This window comes from Zonotrichia albicollis, chromosome 15, assembly GCF_047830755.1.
Source record: "Zonotrichia albicollis isolate bZonAlb1 chromosome 15, bZonAlb1.hap1, whole genome shotgun sequence".
Lineage (NCBI taxonomy): Eukaryota > Metazoa > Chordata > Aves > Passeriformes > Passerellidae > Zonotrichia > Zonotrichia albicollis.
Window position 1 is genome coordinate 13,484,230 of NC_133833.1, and position 23,168 is coordinate 13,507,397.

Here is a 23,168-nt window from a genome sequence, read left to right on the forward strand (position 1 = left end):
GTGTCCTGTGGGGCCAGGTGTGCTCTGCACTGGGATCCTGAGGGGCAGAACCTCTGGCTGCTGGTGTCCAGATGTGCTTCCCAACTGTGGTAGGGAATGGATTCCTCAGAGTGGCAGCTGCCCTGGGAGCCTGTTGGGCTGGGAGGGGATTTAGAGAAATATTTCCAATATGCAGAAGGCAAGGAGTTGGTCCAAACTGTGTATTCCTCATGGGAGGGCAGGTCAGGAATTGCAGTGGCTGTTTTCTCAGTTTTCAAAAGGTACTTCCAGGATTGATACTGGTATCAGAAATCACCTGTAAACTGGGGCTTGAGATAGCAAACTAAAAACTGCTGCTCACTCATCTTTGAAAGGCAAGGACAAAAAACAGGTTCCTTTCTCCCTGCCAGTTACTGTGGGAGGGGTTGTGTTTTGAGGGAATGTATGGGAGGAGCACAGGAAATCCACACAGGTTTTACATTTCCAGATATAACTGTGGTGTCTGATAGGGACTAAAATTAACTTAATGTTCTAAAGATTTACTTACAAAAGATTTTCTTTTCCTAATTTTTGTTAAGGCCAAAGATTGTAGGTCATATTCTTCTTTTTCCTGCTGATAATTGCAAAATCCATTACTGTCCCTTCAAGATGTTTTTTATAAAAGGCTGCACTAAATCTGAATAAAAGCCTAATAAGTAGATTAGTTAGAAGAATAGTCCTCCTGAGGATGGTTGATACCAAATGTAGCTGCCTGAGATAACCCTAAATGCAATTAGATTTAACTCCCTGTGAGTGTCAAAGGAAGATAATACCCATGGAGAGTTCCCTTCAGATGACGCTATTTTAAAGTGTCATAACATTGAAATATTCTTTCCTTTGAGCGTTGGTGACAATTTGTTTGTTTGTTTTTGTTTTTAATTTCTGGAGAAACGGTGCTTGTCAATTTGGGTTTTAGCCGTTATTTTTAGGCGCTTCCCAAAAAAGAGGGATGGTTCAGCTTCCGTGGGTGAGCAGTTTGTTGTCCTCATCTGTGTCCTTTATAAGGATAAAATATCCCAACATGGCCACAAGCAGGTGAAAGAGAAAATAGCAGATTCAGGAGCATACACAAGCTTAAAGGGTAATGTGATAAAATGCCAATAGATGAATTGCGGATGGATTCATTCTGGTTTTCCTCATAAAGGAGAAATGAAAGCTAAAGCTTGTATTAAAACAGAAATAGAGACATGAAAGATTTTGCAACTTTTCATATTATGGGAGGGATATAACAGAAATAGTATAATTGCAAACTACTAAAATGGTTTAATTTAGCTGTAAGTACTGCAGAAGAATTGCACTGTATTTAAGAATTTGGTTCCATTTTCACATAGAAAAGAAAAGGAAAAAAGCTTAGCAAAACATTTCCATTACTTCCTCTTTGATATATTCCTGCATATGCATGTGTTTAGTTATATTTTTTTTCTCTCTTTTTTAAAATATGAAAATAATATCAACTTTTAGTATTTTGTTTTGGGGAAAATTGCTGGTAATACCAAAACAATAAATTTGCAATAATTTTTTATTTATTAGCTTTTTTACATTGATATCCACAGTGCTCTGCCCTTCTCATTTCTTTGCTTGACTTTGTTGTTCTTTGAATGATCTTTCTTGATAAGTGTTCCTGAAAATCTTTTTTTTTTCCCCTTTCTTGTTTTTAAATCAGAACTCTGTACCGTAAAAGTAAAGCTGAACTAATTAGATGTGAGGCAAAGTACCCAAAAATGTCTTATAATTATACCTTTAGAAAAATTGAACTTCATGTGTGGCAGGGAGACATTGAGCCAGTTTAGTAAATTCTGCCTGGTTTTTACTGTTTGTAACTTGTCACTTGAAATTCCTTTCCCCCCAAAGCCAGAGAAGAAAGACTCAGAATCTGTAATTCTTTCACATTATTGCACTTGAAGCAAAGCCTTTTTGCTCCTAACAAATGGCTAATTTGTTGTCTAGTGTGCAAAGTGATTTGTTTTCTATTGTTTTGGTCCGCTCTTTTTTATTTGTGTCAATGTGTTGCCTTTTTTTCTTTGTATATAATAAATTGCTGTGTTTACAGAACACATTTTCACTGTTGATTTGTTTAGGTGTTGGGTGAAAGGTTAAATTATTATCTTATAAATATTATGAAGGATTTGAACATGAGATGCACCAAGTAAAATTATTTTCCAGTGGAAAACAAGAATTAGAGTGACCATACATTAATTATTGGTCGTCTTGTCTTGCTGGTTTTTACAAGGAAAATAATGTAAATAAATAAAAATAGGTTTTATATTTCCTGTTTGCTACATCTGAAAATTTTCCTAATGTTATTATGAAATTCAATAATACTTCTCAATTGATTTCAAGCTTTTCAAATGTAAGAGGACTCCTTGATTATGTCATGTTTTCAAAATCCAGGATTATTTTAGTTCATTATTTTAGTCTAAGAGAGAGTAAATTCAAAAGTAAAGGGGGTTTTTTCTATGTAAGCATTAAAATCTGTTTTCATAAAGATGGAGAGTTTTTATAAGACAGAAAAGACAAAATAATCTCCTTGCAACAGTAGAGTTTCACTGGTTCCTGTCTAGTTGAGATGCAGCAGAATGAGCTTGATTATGTTGAGAGTCAATGTAAAAGTAATAATGCTGCTGCAATAAACTTGAAGGAAATTATTATTATGGCTGTAAGTGTCCATTTTCCAAATTTATCTAAGGAGTCTGTTTTTAGGGAACAAAAATTATCTTTTAAAAGGATGTAATGGTATGTATTTGACTATAGGAGTAATGGATAGTACGCTGAAAATAAGTCAGTGTGAACTTAAGCACCTCCTGTACAGCCTGTATGGAAACTCTGCTGGCCTTTTGGTAAAGTTCTACCCAAAGAGAGATTTTAGAGAGATTTTTATGCACTCAGGCCTTTTTGTGGTTAATGATGCTGAGAGTGGGTATATGGACTGCCTGCAAAGCAAGGTTGCACCAAACTACTGCTACTCAATCTGCCTTTTTATGTCATTGATAACAAGATAAAAGAATTCTTAATCTCTAGATAATGAAAAGCAATGTATTTTACTAACTATTGAGGAATGCTTTGGGTGGGAGGAGGTGAAGCATTCTATTGGCTGTGTTGTACCAAAGATGAATGGAATGGAAGAAAAGGAGAAGAGCCATCTCTAAAATGTTATTTGTTTTATTTCATTTAGATTTTCACACACACCTTTCTGAGAAATTGAAAGACAGACAGACAAGCTGGCAGCAGCTGGCTGAGACAAAGAACTCTCTAATACGTAAGGTTTTTATTTTGCTTAAACTGTATTCCTTGTCAACTTAGAACCTAGTTTAGAACTTGTATGTTGTGCAGTGCTTAATCTTGTTCTATGTTCTGTTTGTTATGTGTTGTGGGATTTTGGTTGGTTGCTTATTTCTTACTGGGAATTTCTATTCTGTTGAATAAACCTGATCTCTACTACTCATTTCTATCTCATTGTTCAGTATGACCTTCCTGGTTGGGTTGAACTAATTTAGGGGTTTTTCAGTGGGACACTGGGCTGGGTGGTGAAGGAGCTGTTTTCCCTGAGCTGATTGTGCTTTGTTATGTGGGGCTCATCCCATGAGAGGAGGAGAGCTGAGGCATGGAAGAGATGCCAGCTCTGGGTAGCCACAGGCATAATTTTAAACAAAATGGTACCTGCACCTGTATTTTCACCAAGGCAATTGCTTATGTTGTATTCCATTGATAAAGGTTTGCATGGGACACAAGATTCTGCAGAGATTCTTCAATCAGACTTTTGAGTGAAAGATTTAGTGGTGACTCTGCATCTTCAGTCTTGATTTGAATTCTTTTGATGTGAATAGGAGATTCAGAGAGCCACACTTGATGTGCCCCTGAAGTTTTGTGTCTTAGAGGCTGTGCAAGTCAGGGACTTGTTGGTTTCTGTGGGTTTGTAGGAATTGTGCATTGCCAGCCAGGGGTTTTTGAAGTACCACTGTTCCCCACACACACTTAGACTTTTGCTTCCCTGAGAGCAAAACTCCTTTGGGAAGAAGAGGATGTTGGGGGAAAAAAAATCTGCAATGCACTTTTTTAGAAAAAGGAAAAGTTGCCAGACTGTAGTAATATAAATCAAAAGACATCTCAAGGAATTTTAGTTCAAAGAGAATGATTTGGTGACATCTTCGGAATCTTGATATTTCTGTAATTCAAGAATTATTTTCATTAACTGGATATGTACACTTATGCTAACTATAGTATCAGCTGTTTTTGATAAAGCCCTTTTTCCTTGACTTGGCAAACTTTACCTTGTGTTTGATTGCCTAAAGAGATGAAAGATGGATTTTGTTATTTCATTCCTTTCTTCCACTGCACCTCTTACCTAGTACATACATGAAAGATGCCTTTCTGTTTGGACTTTTTTTTTAAGCATTTAAGTAAATGCTTTGCAAGATGAGGGCCCTAACCAGGATTAATACTCTGCTTGCTTAATATTCAAATGAGACATAAACCAAGGTTTTCTCATTACCCTCATTTTCTGATGTACTTCTTTCCATAATTGCCTGATTTTTGGTAAAAACTAGTGAATGGCATTTTTCTTTGAATCTCAGTCAGTGTCTGGATAAATAGTGGAATGGTTTCTTAAATTCTGGAAAGAACTGAGCATCTGTGACCATTTCCTAGTCAGTGCAGCCCATGGGTGTTCAGTGTGTTTTCAGACAGCAGATAAGAACTGTTTGTTGTGTTTCCATGCTTCTTAGAAGAGTGGGAGCCAGAGCTTTTGGTAGAGTAATTAAATTCCATAGTGCTGATGTACAATGCTAAAAACTGCCCAAGGTGTTGTGTGTATGGTTGGTAGTAAAGATGAAATTAGTAAAGAACAGAAGTAATCCTGTATACATCTCTGCATTTCTGAAGCATTCGTGATTATTGGTGTTGCAGGAGGATTTTGGCACAGGTGAAATGAGTGGGTTATGCTATTTATGCTCTACTCTATCTCAAAGAAAATGCTTGAATGCATTTTCCAGGATCACAGACAGGTTTTGCCTAACAAATTGCATCTAACTGAGCAATGTCTTTTCTCATTTGAAGCTTTGAGGCTTTTATAGAAACAAAATACTGTTTCTCTTTTGGTTTGCTTCTTTTTCCTTGCAACCTGATACTCTTCCCAATTCAAATATATTTGATTGATAGATTGCTTTTAATTTTTGGTACTGTGTTTGTTCAGGGATCTAGAAAGTAAGAAGAATGTGGAAATGTACTAATAACTATATCACAATTCAAAAATACTTGATGCTGGCTATGGGCTTGATTTAACTTGCATTTAAGAAAATAATTGAACTGAGACAAGCAACAAGAAAGCAGTACCTTTTATGACTTTTGAGTCTTGTTCCTTGGACATGCTAAATCTGATTGTGTAGTGAAATTATTTGTAGAATGCTCTAAATGTGGTGAGAAAGGTGCAGTGAGTTTGCTGACCCAGATGTGCTGCCTGGTGCTATCAGCCAAATCTTTGATGTTAATAATTCCAGGGACTTGACCAAAAGCAAGCTTTATCTGTGCTGCTTTCAAACAGTGCCATAGGATTTTCTACATCAATCTGGATGCTGCCAAAACCAGACAGATGGCACTAACCTTGGTTTAAAGCCTCAGCTGGCTGAGAATGCATCCAAATAGTGTTGCAAAGCTTTCAGTGTTGTGTCAACAGCAGAGGACTTTTTGTGTCACCATAAGAAGAGCCCTCAGACTTTGCATTTCAAAGGAACCCAGTGCTCATGTGTGCTCATGTAGAGCAGGGATTGCTTTGCAGTGCTCTAATGAAATGATGGGTTTCTTGATCTGCTCTGCCTTTGCTTTGCCGAGGTCAGAGATGCCGCTGGTGCAGCCACAGAAAAGGAGATGAAGTGCTGAGCATGGGAGTTGGAATGGTCAGTGGCTCAGAAATGCAGGCAGGAGGGTTGTTGTCAGATGTGTGGTCTGGCTCTGGAAGGAAAGAGAATAAAATTGTCTTACAGAAAAAACACCTCCCCTTACTAGTATTTGGAGTAATCCTAAATCTCACCATTTCTGAGTGCTCCTTTTCTGGAAGAAGAATTTTTAGTAGATTTTAAAAACTGCAACAAACAACCCACCCCAACCACCCCCAAAATCTCATATCTATGTCAAAATAAGAATTTAGGCTTAAAAACAAACAAAACAACCAGACCAGCCCTGGCTTATTTTCAGAGCTGTAAAATAATGTAACAAAATTTCAGCTATTTTTCAGAATGATTTATGTTTTTTAAGCATTCTAGAAGTATGATGTCGTGTGTATGTATCTATATGCATTCATATATATTTATATTTATTTATATAAAGAAATGTAGAAGGGTGCTGTTTGGGGTATGATGTGAATAAGACCCTGAAAGGCCTCATTAAGTGACAAAGGCAAAAGGGTCAGCTCCTGGTCTAGGGTGTACAACCAGCCTGAACTTGAAGGCTTGGCAGTGAAGGGGAAAGGACTGAGTCAGTCAAACATATTGCAGTGCACTAACAGGGGATTTTTAGGTTTAAATTCTAGTAGGTGTTCTTTCAAAACAACACAAGCAAGACCTGGGTTTATCATGGGATTTTAGCAGTGATTTGTTAAAATTGCCAAATCTGGGTTGTGGGTTGTGCAATTACTCTTCATGGAACTGTTTTGTTAAGAAACTGTCAGCTAGAGAATGCAAACCACAGAGGCAAAAGTGTGTGATAAAATAAAATAGCAAGAATATAGAGAGTCCTGAGAGAGAAGTAAAACTCTTGCTGAAGAAAGAGTCCTAGAAGAAAACAAGCAGACAGTTCTAACAGGTGCCTCTTCTAGGAGCCATGTTACAGAATTTGAACAGCACCAGTATTGGAAATAAAGGATTTGAAATTTGCTTAAGAAACAAAAGAGGCTGTGTGATGAAGGGCTGAGCTGCTGGCAAAGCTCTCAATCACCTCAGATTTACACAAATTGATCTCCTGTGTAATGCACCATGTCCTAAAAATTAGAAGCTACAAACAGAAAACATTTTATTTTTTAAGGAGTTCTGTGACAGCGTAGAAAAAGCAGCTCTTTCACTTTTTGCATGAAGTTTCTACCTCAAAGATACTGATGAAATAGGTGACAATTTTTAACAGGAGCTGTGACAAAATAAACACCATCTGCTAATGTTGGCTTATTCCATAGTCTTCTCATGCTGGGTGATTTTATTTCACCTTTTTTCAGAAATAGTTAATGACACATCTGCTGTGTGGTGGAGGTGCATTTTTGGTGATTAAATGTGGACACAGGATCCGAGAAAACAGTAACAAAACTTTTTGAGAAAACTGAAGAAAATATTAGTGCCATAAGGAGCCAACAAACTGTGTTGATAGCTTTTATTTGTTTTTTTATTTTGACCTTGTTTACTGTTGGATCAAAAATTTCAAATTATATTTGTTCTTTCAAAATTCATATTTATGATGGAAGACTTCTCATTTGGCCTTTATTTTACCAAAACAAAAACCTTGCCAGTAAGATATTCGTAGTTCTCCAAGCAAGCCTGGTTTTTAGGACATCTGTGAGTCTGGGGGTGTGGGGTCAGAGCAGGTTTGGGTGTCCTGGGGGATCAGGGTTGGATTTGTTTACATAAAAGAACATATTTAAGGGAGCATAATGTACTGTGGGACATGGAGAGCAAAATAATGGGGTTAGCTCAAGGTTCAGTTGAGTTTTGGACAATACAAAATTGTGTGTACATGCAGAGTTGTTTGCTTGCATAGAGTGTGTCTGTGTCCTGTAGAGCTCCATGAATCCATCTTGCCCCCAAGCACCACAAGTGTCATTGTCTGAGTGCCTGACAAAGTTGTAATTCCTGATGTTTTCTGTCGGGCTTTGCTTTCTTCCCTTTGGCAGAGCTCGGTGGTCCTGTGGTTTGAAAATCCCCCTCGAGTGTCCCTGAAGAGCAATCTCTTCCCATCACCCCGGGATGTCCCAGTTTTCCCTCCTCAGTCAGCAAGGAGAATTCTTTGTGATGGGAATTCCGATTTAGCGCTTTGCTGCAGAGGCATTAGCATAATGATCCGCAAAATTCCGAGCAATTAGGCTGTTAAACCTGTGTTTACCCTGCCAAATCGTACGTCCCGATGCTGTTATCAGTGTGAGGAGATTTTAATAAATCCAAATAACTAAATGTCTGCATCTCCATGTGGATGGCTGGATATTTAATTTTAATTATTAATATTTAATTTTAAGATTGAGATAGAAATTAAAACCATGGAAACCCTAAGAGGAAAAAAAAAAAAGAAAAACAAACCACGTTTGGTCATGTTATTCTCTGGTAGGTGAAAAACCAGGATGGAAACATGAATTCTGATTCTGTCTAAAAGTTTCAAGTGAAAACAAATTCATTGTCTTTCCTTCCTGGGCCACCGGGGTCTGTTGAATGGTATGAAATCCTTGTCCTCATTTTATGTCTTCATAAAACCACAAAAACTGAGTTATGTAAGTAAAGCTCTATACAGTCCAAGAAGAAAATTACATCTGGGGAAAAAAGCCAACACGCTATAAATATTTTTTTAAAGGAATTGCTTGGGGTTTTGTTTGTTTTGTTAAGCCTTGCTTTAGCTCCTGATGAACACTGGCTAAGAAAATATTGATAGAAATATTTGTAAGGGTAAACATCTGTACCTGTAGTTATTGTTATGCTGTTGTTCAGACTTCATTAAATATATTATTTTGATAATGAATGCATAGAAGTGCTGTGAGTAATATGTCATTAATGTTAATTGTTCTGATAAAAGAAAAAAAGAGCAATCTGACTCTTGATTTTTTTGTCTTTACAGACTGCATAGTAATTAAAAATTGGAATGAGAATTCATGCAATTTGCTCAAGTACATTGAATAGTGAATATTTGAAGTCATCCCATGTTCCCTAGCAGTGATGAACAGATTTACATCCGTTAAATACTTCTATTACAGACCTTTTGGCCTGACCTCATCTGTGTAAACATTTCATTTATGAATTATCAAACCTCTTTGAAAGACAGCCTTATGTACGTGTATTATCATTTATGGTAATCAGAAACATTTTTCAAGCTGCTGTTCCTGAAGTAAGGGTGAAAAATCCCTTGCTTATTCATACCCATATGTATGCTGTGAAACTTGAATAAGGAGGGAGATAACAAGGACTGACTTAAAATATAAATTATATGTATATTTTTTACACTCATGCCATATTTCCATAGTTTAGGTTTACTTCAATCCAGTGTTAAAGGTAAAAGTGTGGCAGGTCAGAACAGAGATTTTTTCATCAATATCCATAGCTTGCTTTTATAAAAATTCTTTTGTTTAGATTAGGGACTGGAAGTGAAGGTGCTTTATTCCAATCTGGGTTTGCATCTGTGGCAAAACTTTTATAGCCTCTAACAGATTACATGATATATTACAGGGTATTTAAAATATGGAGAAGCAATGAGGAAATGATGGCTGCACATGGTTTTGGACTATGCGACTTGAAAACCCTTCTGCTTATTAAAGATTTTTGCTTTAACCATGCAAAACTACGCTCACAAGTTGTCAGTGGAAGGCCAAGCATTTTGATAGAAATGTAGTGGGTGGTCTGATTGGATCTGAAGATTGAAATCTGTTTAGGACAATAAGCAGAGGTGAAAAGCTGACTCACATAGGTCATGTCTTGACATACATTTCCTTGTTGGGATAAGTGAGCTTAGCATTTGCAACCAAATTCAAAGCATTCCTCCTGTTGTTAAGCCTTACAGACACAGCTGATAAAAGTTTTTCATGCTTCCTCAAAACTTATGTCCCTAAACAGCATCATTAGGAGTTGGTATTTGATCCTGTATAATTTTTTAGATTTTGTGTGATGGTTCAGCAGCATGAATGTGCTTCAGAGAGAGTTTTCTCTATTGCTTATGCTCAGTATCTGCCCATGCTTGATTTTACTTATTTAGAATAGAAGCTTTCTCAGTTCAAGTCTGGCACAGGGAAATACTGTGCCTCAAATCCCACATGGCCTGAACTACCTGGTCCCAATTAATGAAATATTGAATGTGGTGTTAATGCCAGGAGGGCCCTGAAAGGACTTAATGAAAATTACTGATATAATCCTTTTCTAAAGTAAAACATGATTTCGATATGATTAAATAGCAGGTGGAAGTGGGAAATTGAGTGCATTTTGGAAAAGTAAATGAGCTTCAATGAGGACAAAAAAGCATCAGGTGCATTGTTTCTCATTACAAACCAGAAATCTTCATTTCTTACCTATCCAGCCTGCAAAATCTTCTGCCTTCAAGCACTGTAGAATATTCATTTTTAGGGCAGAACTCTTCTACTGCCTTCCCTTCTTTTTCCATTTGAAGGATTTTTGGTAATTCTTCGGATTAGTTGGAGATGTTTCCTCTGTCTGGGTTCTGAATTTCACTTTGTGTATCCTGTGACAAGATCACCATTTAGGTGAACATCTCTTGATTCTTTTCTCAGCAGTAAAAACAGCTTGTGCACCCTCCCTGGCAGCTTCTTACACAGCACAGGCTGAACAGCCACGAGCTGGGATTGAGCAAGGGCCTGCTTTAGTCTCTGGAATTGACGTTTTCAGTGTAATAAAAGGCATCTCTTCGTTTAGTCACCATCACTCCTCATTGTCACAGAAAGCTTTATCAAAATAACGTCACTGCACTTGTGGCAGTAAGGATTGAATTCTTTGCTTTTGGATCTGACTCAGAACTGGCTTCACTCTGGATTGATTTCTGAACATTGTCTGATTTAAATTTTGTAAAGAGCATGTGAGCTCATGTCTTACAGGCTGATATCAGCATATTTGCAGCTTAAAGTTAGGGTTTGTATCAACAATCTCTTGAATACAGGAGGAAATTGAGACTAAACTAGGATATCAAGGCCAAAAGTGCCCTGGTTGTGCAGTTCTGCTACATGTAATAAAGGCTCTAAGATGCAAATTCTGCAGAGGAAGAATTGAGATAAAAATGTTTTGGGTAGATTTAGGAATAAGATGGATAAGGATAAATTTAGATAAAGAAGATAGATAAAACTGGTGTGTTTTGTATCAACTTCTGCATTTTCTGAGTCACTTGTGTGATGTGCGGTATTGGCATTCCATTGCAGGTGACTCAGATGGCCAAGTGTGGTGTCAGGAAGCAATGTCATGTCAGGCAATGTCACTTCCCAGAGTGGTTAATACAGTACTGCTGCTTAGGTAATGAAGCAGTAATAATGTGAAAAGCACTGCAGATGTTAACAGTTACAAAAAATGTAAATTCTATTTGCTTTCCTTTACTGTGCTGATTTCAGATCTGTCCTTCCTAATCCGTGGTGATAGAAGAAATGAAATTGTCTCAAAGTTAAATGTGAAGTAAGGAGAAAGGAGAGAAATACCTTTTAGGTGTGGGTACACAAATACATAAATACTTATGGAGATCTGTTTGGACAATATTTGAAATCACTAAAATCCAAGCACCTGAGCTGCTTCATATGAATCAAGAAATGTTGCATAAAAACAGCTGCTGCTGTTATACAATCTTCCTAGCTCTGTTTTCCACATCAAATTAATACAGAAAAATGTGGTTTTGTATTCTGAATATGTGCATGTAGTTGAATTCCTTGTTCAGCTTTTAATTAATTTAAATGAAGTTCTAAATTTGGTTCCCTGTCTAGATTTCTGCTTATGACCATTGTTTTACATGACAATCAAATTAGCATTTAGAAATTCCTTTTCCTTCATTGTTCTCAATATAGAAATACCTGCTTTAATTATTCTTTAGTTCTTGCTTTTCTAACCTGAACCTGGTGTTGAGCTGTGCTGTGAGAGCCTGTGCGCAGAGAAACCTTTCTTGCCTTATGTGCTTAGAGCAGGGAAACACAGGCACAACTCTTGAAGTGGTTCCACTTAATAGCCACAGAGGAACACTTATTTTAGTTGGGGAGCAATGCGTAACAGAACTTCAGTTTTGTTTTTCAGATATATATGATATAAGTTCTATTCTTGTTTAATTTCTAAGAGAAAAATGTAAAGAATCTAACTTTCTGAATTCCCGGAAAGATCTAAACTTTTGAACCTGATCTCTGTCAGCTTTTCTCTTTCCTCCATAGTAACTGCATGTCTCCTTTTCCTCTGTATCTTGTATGTGGCAATTATTACTGTCACAGACATATGGTAATTAAGCTGAATTTCATATTGAGGGATGTGGGCTAAAAATAAATAAACAATCTGATTTCATCATTTGCATCTTGATAAGCCCCAGCTATCAGAAGTCGAGGTTATTTTTTTCTATTTCACCTTGCATTTTCTGGCTCCCCAGTGCCATCTCCTAGCTGGGTGCTGTGTGGCAGAGCTCAGCTGCTGCTCCTGTGCAGGCACAGGTTTGTGAGTGTCAGCAAACCCTGGCTCTGGTTCAGTGAGTGGGTAATTCTCAGCCATTAATTTGTTGAAGCAGTGTTTGAACCTATCAGCTTAAACGTAAATCACTTCTCAGGCGTGAGGCACCAGAAGGTGCAATTAAAGAGGCAGTAAAATTAGATTGGGTTTAAACTGTTGCTTTTTCATAACCGTAGGATGCAAACACAAAGTTTTTCTTCCATTATGGGGAAAGGTTGCATGTCCAGAAGTACACTGAAATGTTTTATGCTGAGTGTGCTTCCTAAAGAAAGCAAGGTAGTTGAGAATGATGGGTTTTTTTCAATTTTTTATCATTTCTGATGTGTCCTTTCAGTTCATTGATGATTATTATGAAAATGTAGAGTTCAAATAAGTTAGGCTCTTTAATAGGTGCTTTGTTGAAGGCTGGGTAGGAATAAACTCTGTGGCACTTCTTTGCTAGCTGAAAACCAGCATCAGTGTGTGCTGCAGGCGCTCTGACATGAGAAACAAATTCCATTAAAGAGGCAAGCCCTGGTTTTAGTGAATTTGTGTTGTTCAATATGAGATGTGCATGTCCTTTATGAATTGTTTATGCCCACCTCACCAAATCTGCAGCCTTTGCAGTGCCCTCATTGCTCAGCATGGCTCACCTGATCCAAGGCTGGCGTAGGGTGAGGAGGTGTTGAGTTCCCAAATCCCATGGAAGGGCAGGCAAAGGGCCCTGATCTGCTCTGCAGAACAAGTCCCGCTCTGCTGAGCGACCATGGCCAGCCACAGTGTGTAGGTAATCTGTGATAAACACACACAAGATATAAACTGTGTGCTAAATGTACTCCAGCAGCTGTTTCATGTAATTTCTTCTTCAATAAACTGAAGTTTTTAAGAAGGAGTGCAGCACGCACTTTGTATTGAATTTCAATCAGCTAGTTAAGGCACTCAACAATTAATACTCTAGAGCTGAAAATGAATCAAAAGTGAACAGAACTGTGTTGAAAGAACCCAGTTTATATATGGATGGGAAGAGTACTGAGGTGCTAGAATTTTTTGGTCGTTTGTTTTTGTTTGATTTGAGGTTTTTTTCTTGTTGTGTTTTGTTGTTTTTTTCCCCTGGAAATATCATATATGTGGTTCCTTTAGTTTAGTGCACAAGCCAAGCACATAAATCATTCTCTTGGCTGCTTTTAAGGACAGCATTGGCCCTTCCTGGATAGTGCTGCCTAAAGTAGCTCTACCTACACTGGTATTTGTGTGCTCCAGAGCCCTGGAAGCACAGGATATTGATCCTTGTGAGTCTTAACTACCTGCCAGATCTTAAGTTAATCCAAGGTGCTTTATTCCTGCAGCTAGGTCAGGATGGGGTTTTTCTTGGCAGAATTTTTTGTGGGTTTTGGGGTTTTGTTATTGTTATTTTTTTTATTTTCTGTCTCGTACTGAGGTGTTCATACACTCAGTTACATTGCTGACTATGTACTACACTTTGAGCCTTCAAATAGCCTCAGCAGATTTTTTTTCCTTGAATATTGCTATTCAAACTATTCCTATGAAGTTGCTTGAGCAGGCTTTTGACAGTTTGATATGTTTTGTAGAACTGGAACTTTAATTATAATTCTTCCCAATTTGTCTGTACTTAAACACCTGTAACCCTGTAGTCCTGTAGCTCTGTGAGGTTGTTCAATCTTACTTTAATTTTCATCCTGATGTATTATAAATTTTACCTGGCAAGTAGTAATAGGAGGGAGTATTTCAGGCACAGTGCACCTGCTGCTCTGTGTTGGTGTAAGCAGCACATATTTCAGTCACGTCATGTGACAAATTACTATTTCTTCATTTCTTTCTTTCTAAAGGAAAAAAAAACCTGACCTCAAAGAAATGTCAATATTAGAATTTACAATTCCTTGTAAATGCAGTAGTTCATTTTGAAAAAATGCAAGATTTGCATTTAGATACCAATAGAAAATTGAAGACAATATTAGTTAATGTGCAAGAGTTGCTGAAAACATAATAAATGGAGAAGGCAAATCCTTATTTCTAACTCACACTTTTCAAAGATATTTTATTATGTGAAAATGGCAACTATTGCTTTTATATATGCTCATATTAATATATGCTCACACTTCTCTTCCTTCCCCTCTGTGTCACACACAGATAGGGAGAGGATTGCTGGCAGATTTCCTGTTAATGATAAGTGGTGACACTTCCTTTATGTTCATTAAAGGCTTTCTTCTGATGGAGATAAATAGATAAATGACATGCTTGGGGTTACCAGGAAGATGTGATTTCATCACTCAGTAAACAAGCTTTGAAACAGTGTTCCTGATTTACAAGTAAGTTATGATCACACCAGCTCTGACAGAGAGAAACGTTTATCCCAATGCCTGAAGCTCTGATGCTGGAGTCACTTGAACATTGTGCCTTGCTGTCAGCTATTTCAGATGGATTTTGGTAAATAAAAAACGTCTAAGTTCTAGAAATAACCTCCATTATTCACATAACGGCACGTTGCATAATTTGTCTGAACATAGATACATAATGTGCATAGGGTAGAATGCTGATTGTTGCTGAAGTCTGAATGTGGGCCCCATGTGCTTGTGCCAGCAAAATTTACACCTCTTATGTCATCAGTAGCAAAGGTGGGGGCGCTCAGCTCATCTTTCTTTCTGCTCCTATTTGAGGCACCAAAAATAGATATCTGAGGTTGCAAAATGTGGTGTTCAGGAATGAGCTGAGTGAGGAGTTAACCTTATGTAACTTCAAGATTGGCTTTTGGGGTCAGAGCATTCTATTGGATGACCTCAAGGGGTCCATTTCAACTTAATTGTTCTACAAGTCTGTATTAATGATCTCCCTGTGACTTGGAAGGGAGATAATTAATTTGTGTGAGACCTGTAATTTGTTTCCTGAAATCCTAATAATCTTGACCTGAGTATAGGCCCTTCCGTTACTGAGTTTTTTGATACCATTTTTGGAACTTCTCATCTGTTCAGAGCCCAGATCATTGCTTGGTCCATTGTAAGTGCTTCAGGTTATTCCAGCAGTGTGAGTAGCAAAGAGGGACAGACCCACCATTCTGAAACAAACCCCAAATTCAGAGTATTTCCTAGCACGTATATTTATAATACCATCGAAAAATCTCATGTGATCACTAAGTGCTGTGCTGCACATGAGATAGCAGTACTGCAACTTCTGTGTTGGTCAGACATTAAACTGTATGAGGATGCCAGATGATAAACTGCTGTTTTTTCCCAGATGCGCAGGCTTTAAAGGCAGCACTGTTGCTATTTGCAACAAAAGATTCACTGCCTCAGAATGTGATGTCGGTTCCATACATAAACAGGATTAAAAATACTAAAATCCCTCTGTAAGTAAGTAATTAACGAGCTGCAAGTGTTCCTGTCCCTCCCACGTTGTGGTGGGGAGAAGCAGCTGATGTTTGTGTGGTGGCACATCTTCAGGACGCGTGCAAGGTGCCAGGGAAGGTGGGCAGTGATAATTGCTGTGCAGACTGGCAGCCTGCCAGCACCCCAGCAACATTTCAGCCTCAGAATGTTTGATGTGAATTTGCAATGGAGAGTTGGGTGCTGTGCTGCATTTCACAAGGCACTAACACACTGTTTCCTTCATTCCCTTCATGTTCTGTGCCAGAGATGTTACTTGACATACCTGATGTAAGGGGGTTGTGGCAAAGATTGTTAATTTTTTTGCTATTTCTCTGACAAAAACAAGCTGGTGAATTCTTCTGTTGGTGTCCCAACATGGATGGCCATGTGTACTTTTGGGATGTATTACTGGAAAGATAAGTAGGTCTGTGGGAAATCAAGCCAAAATGTTTTGCCAATGTTCTTTTCCCTTGCATTGGGAGGGTTTTCCTAGCTTTCAGGATTTGGTGTTGCTCTTCAGGACATATTTTATGGTTTCATTGTTATTCATAGCAGTTTCTTTCCATTGAAATGAGTAGCTATGGTTACTGGATGGCTACTGCAGCCCCATGCAGGGAGGCTGTGAGAGGGGTTAATTGTTGTTTGATTTATGTTTTCAAACTGTAGTAAAAATTCTCCAGCTTCTAGTCTGAGCTCTTATTTGTTGAGAAAATAAAATGTGATCACATAAGTTCCATAAGCCTGCCTGAAACAAGGGGATTTGGTAAAAGGTGATGTTTTAATAATTGTGTTAAGCCCGTTGTGAAGAAACATGTATTCTCTTTCTATATTTCATCCCACTGGAAAAGGAAGTTGTTTTAGTAACCTGTCACAGTTGCAGGTTACCATGAGGAATTGAAAACTTGCTCAAAAAAAATGTAGTAGTGTTTAGACTACAATGGGCCAGAGTGTTTGGGAGAACTCAGATTTGTCTGATGGGGAAAGGACTTGAGAGAAAACTGAATTAACAGTGCTCATAAGACATTTCTCACTGCTTTTAAGCTTAAAAGATAAAATTGAATTTAAATTGTTCCATGTTCACTGTAATCTAAAGCAAAACAGCTGTTATGCATCCTGTATGCAAAGGGTTTGAATCAATCCTGTGAGCTCCTGTGTTCTGTCGTGTATTTTGCCTACAGAGACAGGAGATCCGTTTAAAAAGAAAATCAGGAATATTATGTAAACCACTAGGGCTCCTCTGCATTCCTTTGTGAGCAAAGCAGCAACAAACATCAGCATCCACATGGGGTGCCTGATAACACCAGATATTCCCCAGGATTCATCTTGTTCTGCCATGGGGAGTGCAGGGCTGCTGTTCTGTGCCACTCAGTTCTGCAGCAAGGTGCCATGGCGTGGAAACAGGGCTGTGTCAGAGACCTGATGATATCAGGGTCCTGTCTGGCTGCCAGAGCACCTTGTTGGAGCCGCAGGGGTCTACTTTTAAATCAAGGAAGTCATTAAGCTATTACACATTAGAAGATCAGCAAATAATTTCAGTGAATTTTGTATTTTTATAGTGTGTGTGTACACTTATAAAACTCACAATAATCTAGTTGGCTTTATCTTGTTTTTGTACATTTTTCTGGTTTTTACTGAAAAAATGTCCTGAGTAGTTAGCATGCCTAATTACATTCTTGTTCATTGATTACTAGCTAGACAACAGCAAAAGTAAACAATGAGATTTCTCCTGATGACTATCTGTTGATTTATTGGTAATCAGAAAAGCAAATATTTCAAAGTTTAATTGTTGATAAATAACCTATATTATAGTTTTGATGCATCAATTGATATGTAGTGTTTTGCTGCAGGCTGCCTGATCAATGCTTTCACTATACATTTAGTTTTTTAACCACATAGATGATAAAGTAAATGGAGGAAAAGAGATGTACATATGCTGAAGGGACATAAATAACCTTGAGTTCAAGGGAAGGATGACTATTCAGAAGCAGAACATAGTGGATGTGGGACGTTTTGTCAAAGGTAACAGTTACAGCAGTTACTGAACACAAAGCTGCCTGGGACAAATAATAGAAGAGTTTTTATGGTGTTAGAAAAATCTTCCCATTAACTGAGCACAATATGCAGGAGCAAACATATGGATTGGTCTCATTAAGAGCAAAGACATTTGTTTGAGATAAGCCTCAAAGGGAAGGAGAGAAGTGGCATTTTTCTTTGGGAAAGACAAAAGAATAATGAGGTTAAATTAGAGCAACATCACATTATCACACTGGTGGAGCCTGGACAAAGACAGAGTACAATAGCCTCACTCTGTGTGGAAAAAAAAGAAAAAGGATTGAGTGTTACAGGCACAATGAAGTTTTGGTTGGTTGGTTTTCACTGTTAGGAAGCTGTTTCCAGTTTGTTTGGTGCTGTCATTCTGTGCAGTTTGGGCACTCCTGGTTCCACAGTCAAGGCTGTCTCACAGACTGTCCAGAAGAAATCCTGAGCATTGAGTGCAATGTTTCTCTTGCTCCTCTCACAAATGTGCTTTTATTTTCCTTTTTCAAACATGTTGGTTGTCAAAGCATTTATGTAATCCTTGGTCCTGGTTCTTGGGGCTGACTTCCTCAGCTTTACTTGGTGAACTGTGGCTGTTTCCCCTTGTTTTGTTTTTAGTTACAGTAACTTGGAGATGGATGTTGGCAACCTGTGTGTGGAAATGTCTCCTGAAATCCTGTTTCTGTGCCTGACTCAAGGCATGTCACTGCAGTGTTCACATGCTGTGTAGGGAATGCAAGCGTCTAGAGCAGTGTTTAACTGGCATCTTTAACACAGAGCACAAAAAAACATTGTTTGCATGTTACCATCTGAATTTCCACTGGTGCTGTGAGACTTTGTCATCCTGATGTTAGTAAATGAAACAGGGAAAAGAAGTAATAAAATGAAAATACACAAGTTGTTCCAGTGTTGGTTTGTCTCACTTTCAGCAGGTTAGATGTGTGTAGGGGCACAGCAGGTTTGCTGTGTCTGATCTTGGCCAGAATTCCTCAGCCAGGTAGGCTTGTGTTTTCCACATTGATCCCTGAGTCAGCAGACAGGTGCTTTTTATCATCCTCTGGTTAAAGTAAATCCATGAGTCTCAGCTCTTCCTTCTCTGTGTTTTTAGCTCCCTTGTCAACAAGCCTGGGTATCTGATGTGCTGAGCTCCTTTCCCTTGCTGAACTCTCCAGTTCACTTCCTTCTCTCCCTCTCCCCCACAGTTGTATTCCCCTGCATCTTAAAGAGTTCATTTAAGCAGTAGCAGACTTACAGAGGAATTTTAATATGATCTCCCATTATGGAGATTTCAATCTGTTCCACAATCACGATTCAATCTGTTAGCTAGATAAGAGTTTAAGAAATTTTTTCGGCTTTGAGAACTTTGTAACAAAACGAAGCAGTTTAATATGCAGTTAGCAATACAGTGTAATATTTACAGTAATGTAATTGCAAGAGAAGATATCACTCAAATTGAGATAATAATTTAAAGGAATCAAAGATATAACTTAAAAATTAAAAATAAATCAGTTATATTTAAGTCTTATAGAAATATATGCCTTAAATATTAAAAAGAAAAGAGGAGAATGGAGGAAGAGAAAATAATTCTTTTAGTTCCTGAGAGTCCTGTGATGTGCAAAATCTTTCCTGTAGCTGGGATACATGATGTAATATTATAATGCAAAATGCTGAAATATCATGCTGCATGGAGCAGGACTAGATTGTGCAAAATAAGGCAAAACTGCCCCCTGTGCACCAGTGTAGTGCTGGTGTGGGATCTGCTACCTGTCCTGAGACTGTGACCATTAGGAGTGATAAAACTGATTGTAGTAATTTATTTATTTATTTATTTGCAGAAAACAGTAAGATTTTTTTGAGGATACAGTAAGCACAGTAGGAGACTAATAAAGTCAAAATTTATCGGAAAAAGTCTCTAAAATAACTTCACTTTTTGTCTTCTGCAATTATAGGATACAGTTCACATATGAGAGTGTTTGAATGTCCTAAGTATGTGTGAAGAGGTGAACATTTGATCATTTTGGTAGCTTCAGAATGAGTTGAATGCATGGTTACACTGTCTCCAGCACACAAACAGATTGAAAAGACAGATCAGATAAATAAACTTTATTAATCTTCTGTCAGTGTTAGGGTATTCACAGTCTCAGAATTGACAGAGAGCCTGGAATCAGTCAGAAAAATTTGTTAAATATAAAACTTTTGGTAAACTTCTAGAACAGGTTCATCCAGAAGGTATTTCTGAGGAAAGAAAGCAGGGATAAAAAAATATGCACAATGAAGGCTAAATCCTGGTGTCTGGAGCCAAGAACAATCACAAGCTGAGTCTGGCTGGTGAGTCAGAGTGGTAGTCTGGAAGGTGGGCACTTCAAAATGGGGATTCATGTACCAAACATTGGATCCTCAGAGGGAAAAAAAGGAATTCACCTCTTTGAGAGCTTGTCTTCAGTGTGATGCTGTCTTGGTGTTGAACCTGAGGCCAGTCTGAAGTCACTCAGTCCTCTCTCATGTTTGCTTTTCTTTCAAGGGCATTGAGCTGGATTATCTTCTCTTAAGTGGAATTATCAACTTGCTGTCTTTTATTGATTCATGAGAAATATTTTGAAATATTGTGATTTCAGTTCAAGCGAGAAATATTTTGATGACAGTGTTTGCCTTTCTCCTTATAACTCTGTCAGTGTCTATTGTGAGCTAGAAGGAAAAATGAGTAGTTGTGGCTGGGTCAGATAGCAGGAATTCACAGAGAACTTGCTGTTCTGTGTTGCATCCAACAAGGTCTGTCTTCCTTTGAAACAGGGATGACCTCTCTGACTGGATACCAAGGAGGTTCAAAACCCTCTAATTTTCCTTGAAATCTATTTTTTATCATGATCAGGGACAGGCAAAGTTAAAAATACAAGACTGACAGTTCAGCAGGGAAAAAAGTGTCTTTACTGAATTGTGCAGGTATTCTGTAGCAGAGTTGAAAATTCTTGTGGTTTTCTGGGCTTTGTCACTTTTGTGTGCAGCATGTTTCCAAGGATTCTTTATTTATTCAATTGAATGTCTAAAAGAAATTATATTAATTAATGAAACCCACTGTAAAATCATAAAATTTCATTAGCATCAGTGGCTGTTACTGTCATTGACAATATCATAACTATTGGGAAAAAATGTATATTTAATGAGGAGAAATTATTTCAAACTTGAATTCAAAAGCCAATATAAACCACCAATAAGTAAATGTGTGTAGAATGTTAGAATTATTTTAAATTAAGCCAGGTACAGAGCAAGGGTCTCTCCAGGTGACTTAGATAAAATCCCTTTGCATGATTCACATTTAGAATCTGAGCCCTGACCTATTCTCCAGAAGCACTTTGGAAAATTCTGAGAAAAATTAATACAATGCCCACTGTGTGTAATGCCCAAAGACTTGGGGAGGGTGTGCACAAAATCTGTTCAGCAGGTGTTAGTGCTGCACTTTTGTGAATGCTGTCTGCTGCTCTAAAGAGAAATTGTTGTGGTGACTCAACTCCAGCAGCTGATGCACCAGTTCTGTGTCTGTGCCAAATCCTCTTTTAGTTTTTAAAAGTTCCCAACTGGGAATTCATACTGGCATAGGGAAAAAATAGAAGTGGGGAAGAAATACCTTTAACATTTGAAAGCTTTGCTGATTTTCCCAAGGTCTCCTACTGCAAAGAATAACAACATTAAAGAAGGTAGGGTGTTAAAATATTTTCAGTGCTGCCCATGTTAAATGTGTCAATCATGTTGAGTCTTCTCAGTTTTTCACAGTTCTGTTTGTTTGAGGAAGATCAAATTTGCACTTTTTATAGCATCCATCAACTGAAATGTACCATTGATTCCAAAAAGGTGTTTGACCCTGAAAAACCAATTACTTCTACTCAAATCAAAAGACAAATGCGGAGGTGTTTCCATGAGTAAAACAGCATTTTAAAACATTGTAAAGTGGAGCTAAGAAGGTAGCAATAAAAACACTTTTTTTAAAAGACATATATTTTTAAGCACTTGTCAGAAACATGAACCTGGTGAGATGTGGAAATGTCAGACACATTACATGTGCAGGACGTGCATTTGGCATTTTGCTGTCAGCAGGGGAGTTCTTCTACAGCTAATTCCTCAGGAACCACACGCTGAGTGTGTCTGCAGGGAGGAAGCAGGGCTGGGGTAGAAGCATATATTGTTTATTTTGTGGAGGTGTTTTAACAGGATTTTTTCCTCTTTAAGAGAAGACCATGAGTTATGTCAGTCACGCCGTATGAGAACTTTGTGGAGTTGGAATAAATTCCATATTTTATGCAAAACATGAGTCAAGCTGTGCAGCTCACTAGCACAGGTACAAATGGGCACTTTCTAGTGCACTGCATGTAAAGTTATTAAAAATCCTTGTCTTACAATTCACATGTGTTTAATAAATATTATCTGCTGATGAGCTGCTGCCTTTAGCATGCATGGCAGGGTTTTATTGGGGTCCTCTCAGCCATAAGGAAAGGGGTGCCGGGGCTGAATCTCTGGTTTTGCCATTTGAGTTATTTTCTCTCCTCTCCCCTCCTGTCAGTTCTGCCAAATCTGAGCCCTGGTTGCTGCACCAGTGACGTGAGCAGGGGCTGTTGGCCCCAGGACAGCTCTGTCCCAGCAGGGCCGTTGGTGATGCTCCTGTTGTTGGCTCCAGCTGTGGGTGTTTAATCTGACACAGCTGTCACAGCACAGAGCCTGAGGAGCACGGTGAGGGAAATGGGATTTAAGTATCACTGTCTGTTCAAAACCAAATTTCCTGCAGGACACTATCGCATGAAAGCAATATATTAATGAATACACAGAATATAGGGGGTAGTTACAATTTCTTTAGACACTGTTTCCCATAGAGACCTTCATAAATACACCCAAAATGCAAACAGTTATGATTTTTATCCTAAACTATAACTCTAAATGATGGAATCAGTATTGTCCAAATTTAGCAGCAGTATTAAATAAAGAAGCAACAGTGAATGAAAATTCAGATTCATATCAAATAGTTTCCTTTCCTTATTGCATTTTCTTTTCAAAATTTTAATATTTATTATGGTTATTTCATATAGTCACAGTTGCCACTGATAGGAAGGTTTTTTATAACATGCTCAGAATGCAGTGAAAAAATAAGGCCTTGTTTATCATAAGAAAAATTAGATATCACATTGTAAATGATCCTTTGGTTCACGTAGATGTGATTTTAAAGTTTAACCTGAATGAGAAAAAATTACATAGACTTGAAAGTTGAAAAAAAAAACCACTTTCAAGTTAGTGAGAAGTTCTGTTACTAATTTTGCTCTCATTAAGACAGTGTTTTTCTTATGTGAATAAACTCCAGTAATTGAGCTCATCTTCTTGTTGTGAATCTAGAGAAGGCAGAAACTGAAAGGAA

At 37.9% G+C, this 23,168-nt stretch overlaps 1 protein-coding gene across 22 annotated transcripts in view; it reads left to right on the forward strand.

Moving 5' to 3' along the window:
- The window catches only part of TENM2 (teneurin transmembrane protein 2), a 1,510,370-nt gene that overhangs the window by 1,217,057 nt on the left and 270,145 nt on the right, over positions 1-23,168 (forward strand). For 17 of the 22 annotated variants that reach the window (XM_074551980.1, XM_074551988.1, XM_074551987.1 and 14 more), the window contains one exon: positions 3,191-3,274. The exons of the other annotated variants lie outside the window; for them this stretch is intronic. In XM_074551980.1, the coding sequence (XP_074408081.1) occupies positions 3,191-3,274 (84 nt within the window). The remainder of the gene's footprint in view (positions 1-3,190; positions 3,275-23,168) is intronic. 22 annotated transcript variants of the gene reach the window in all.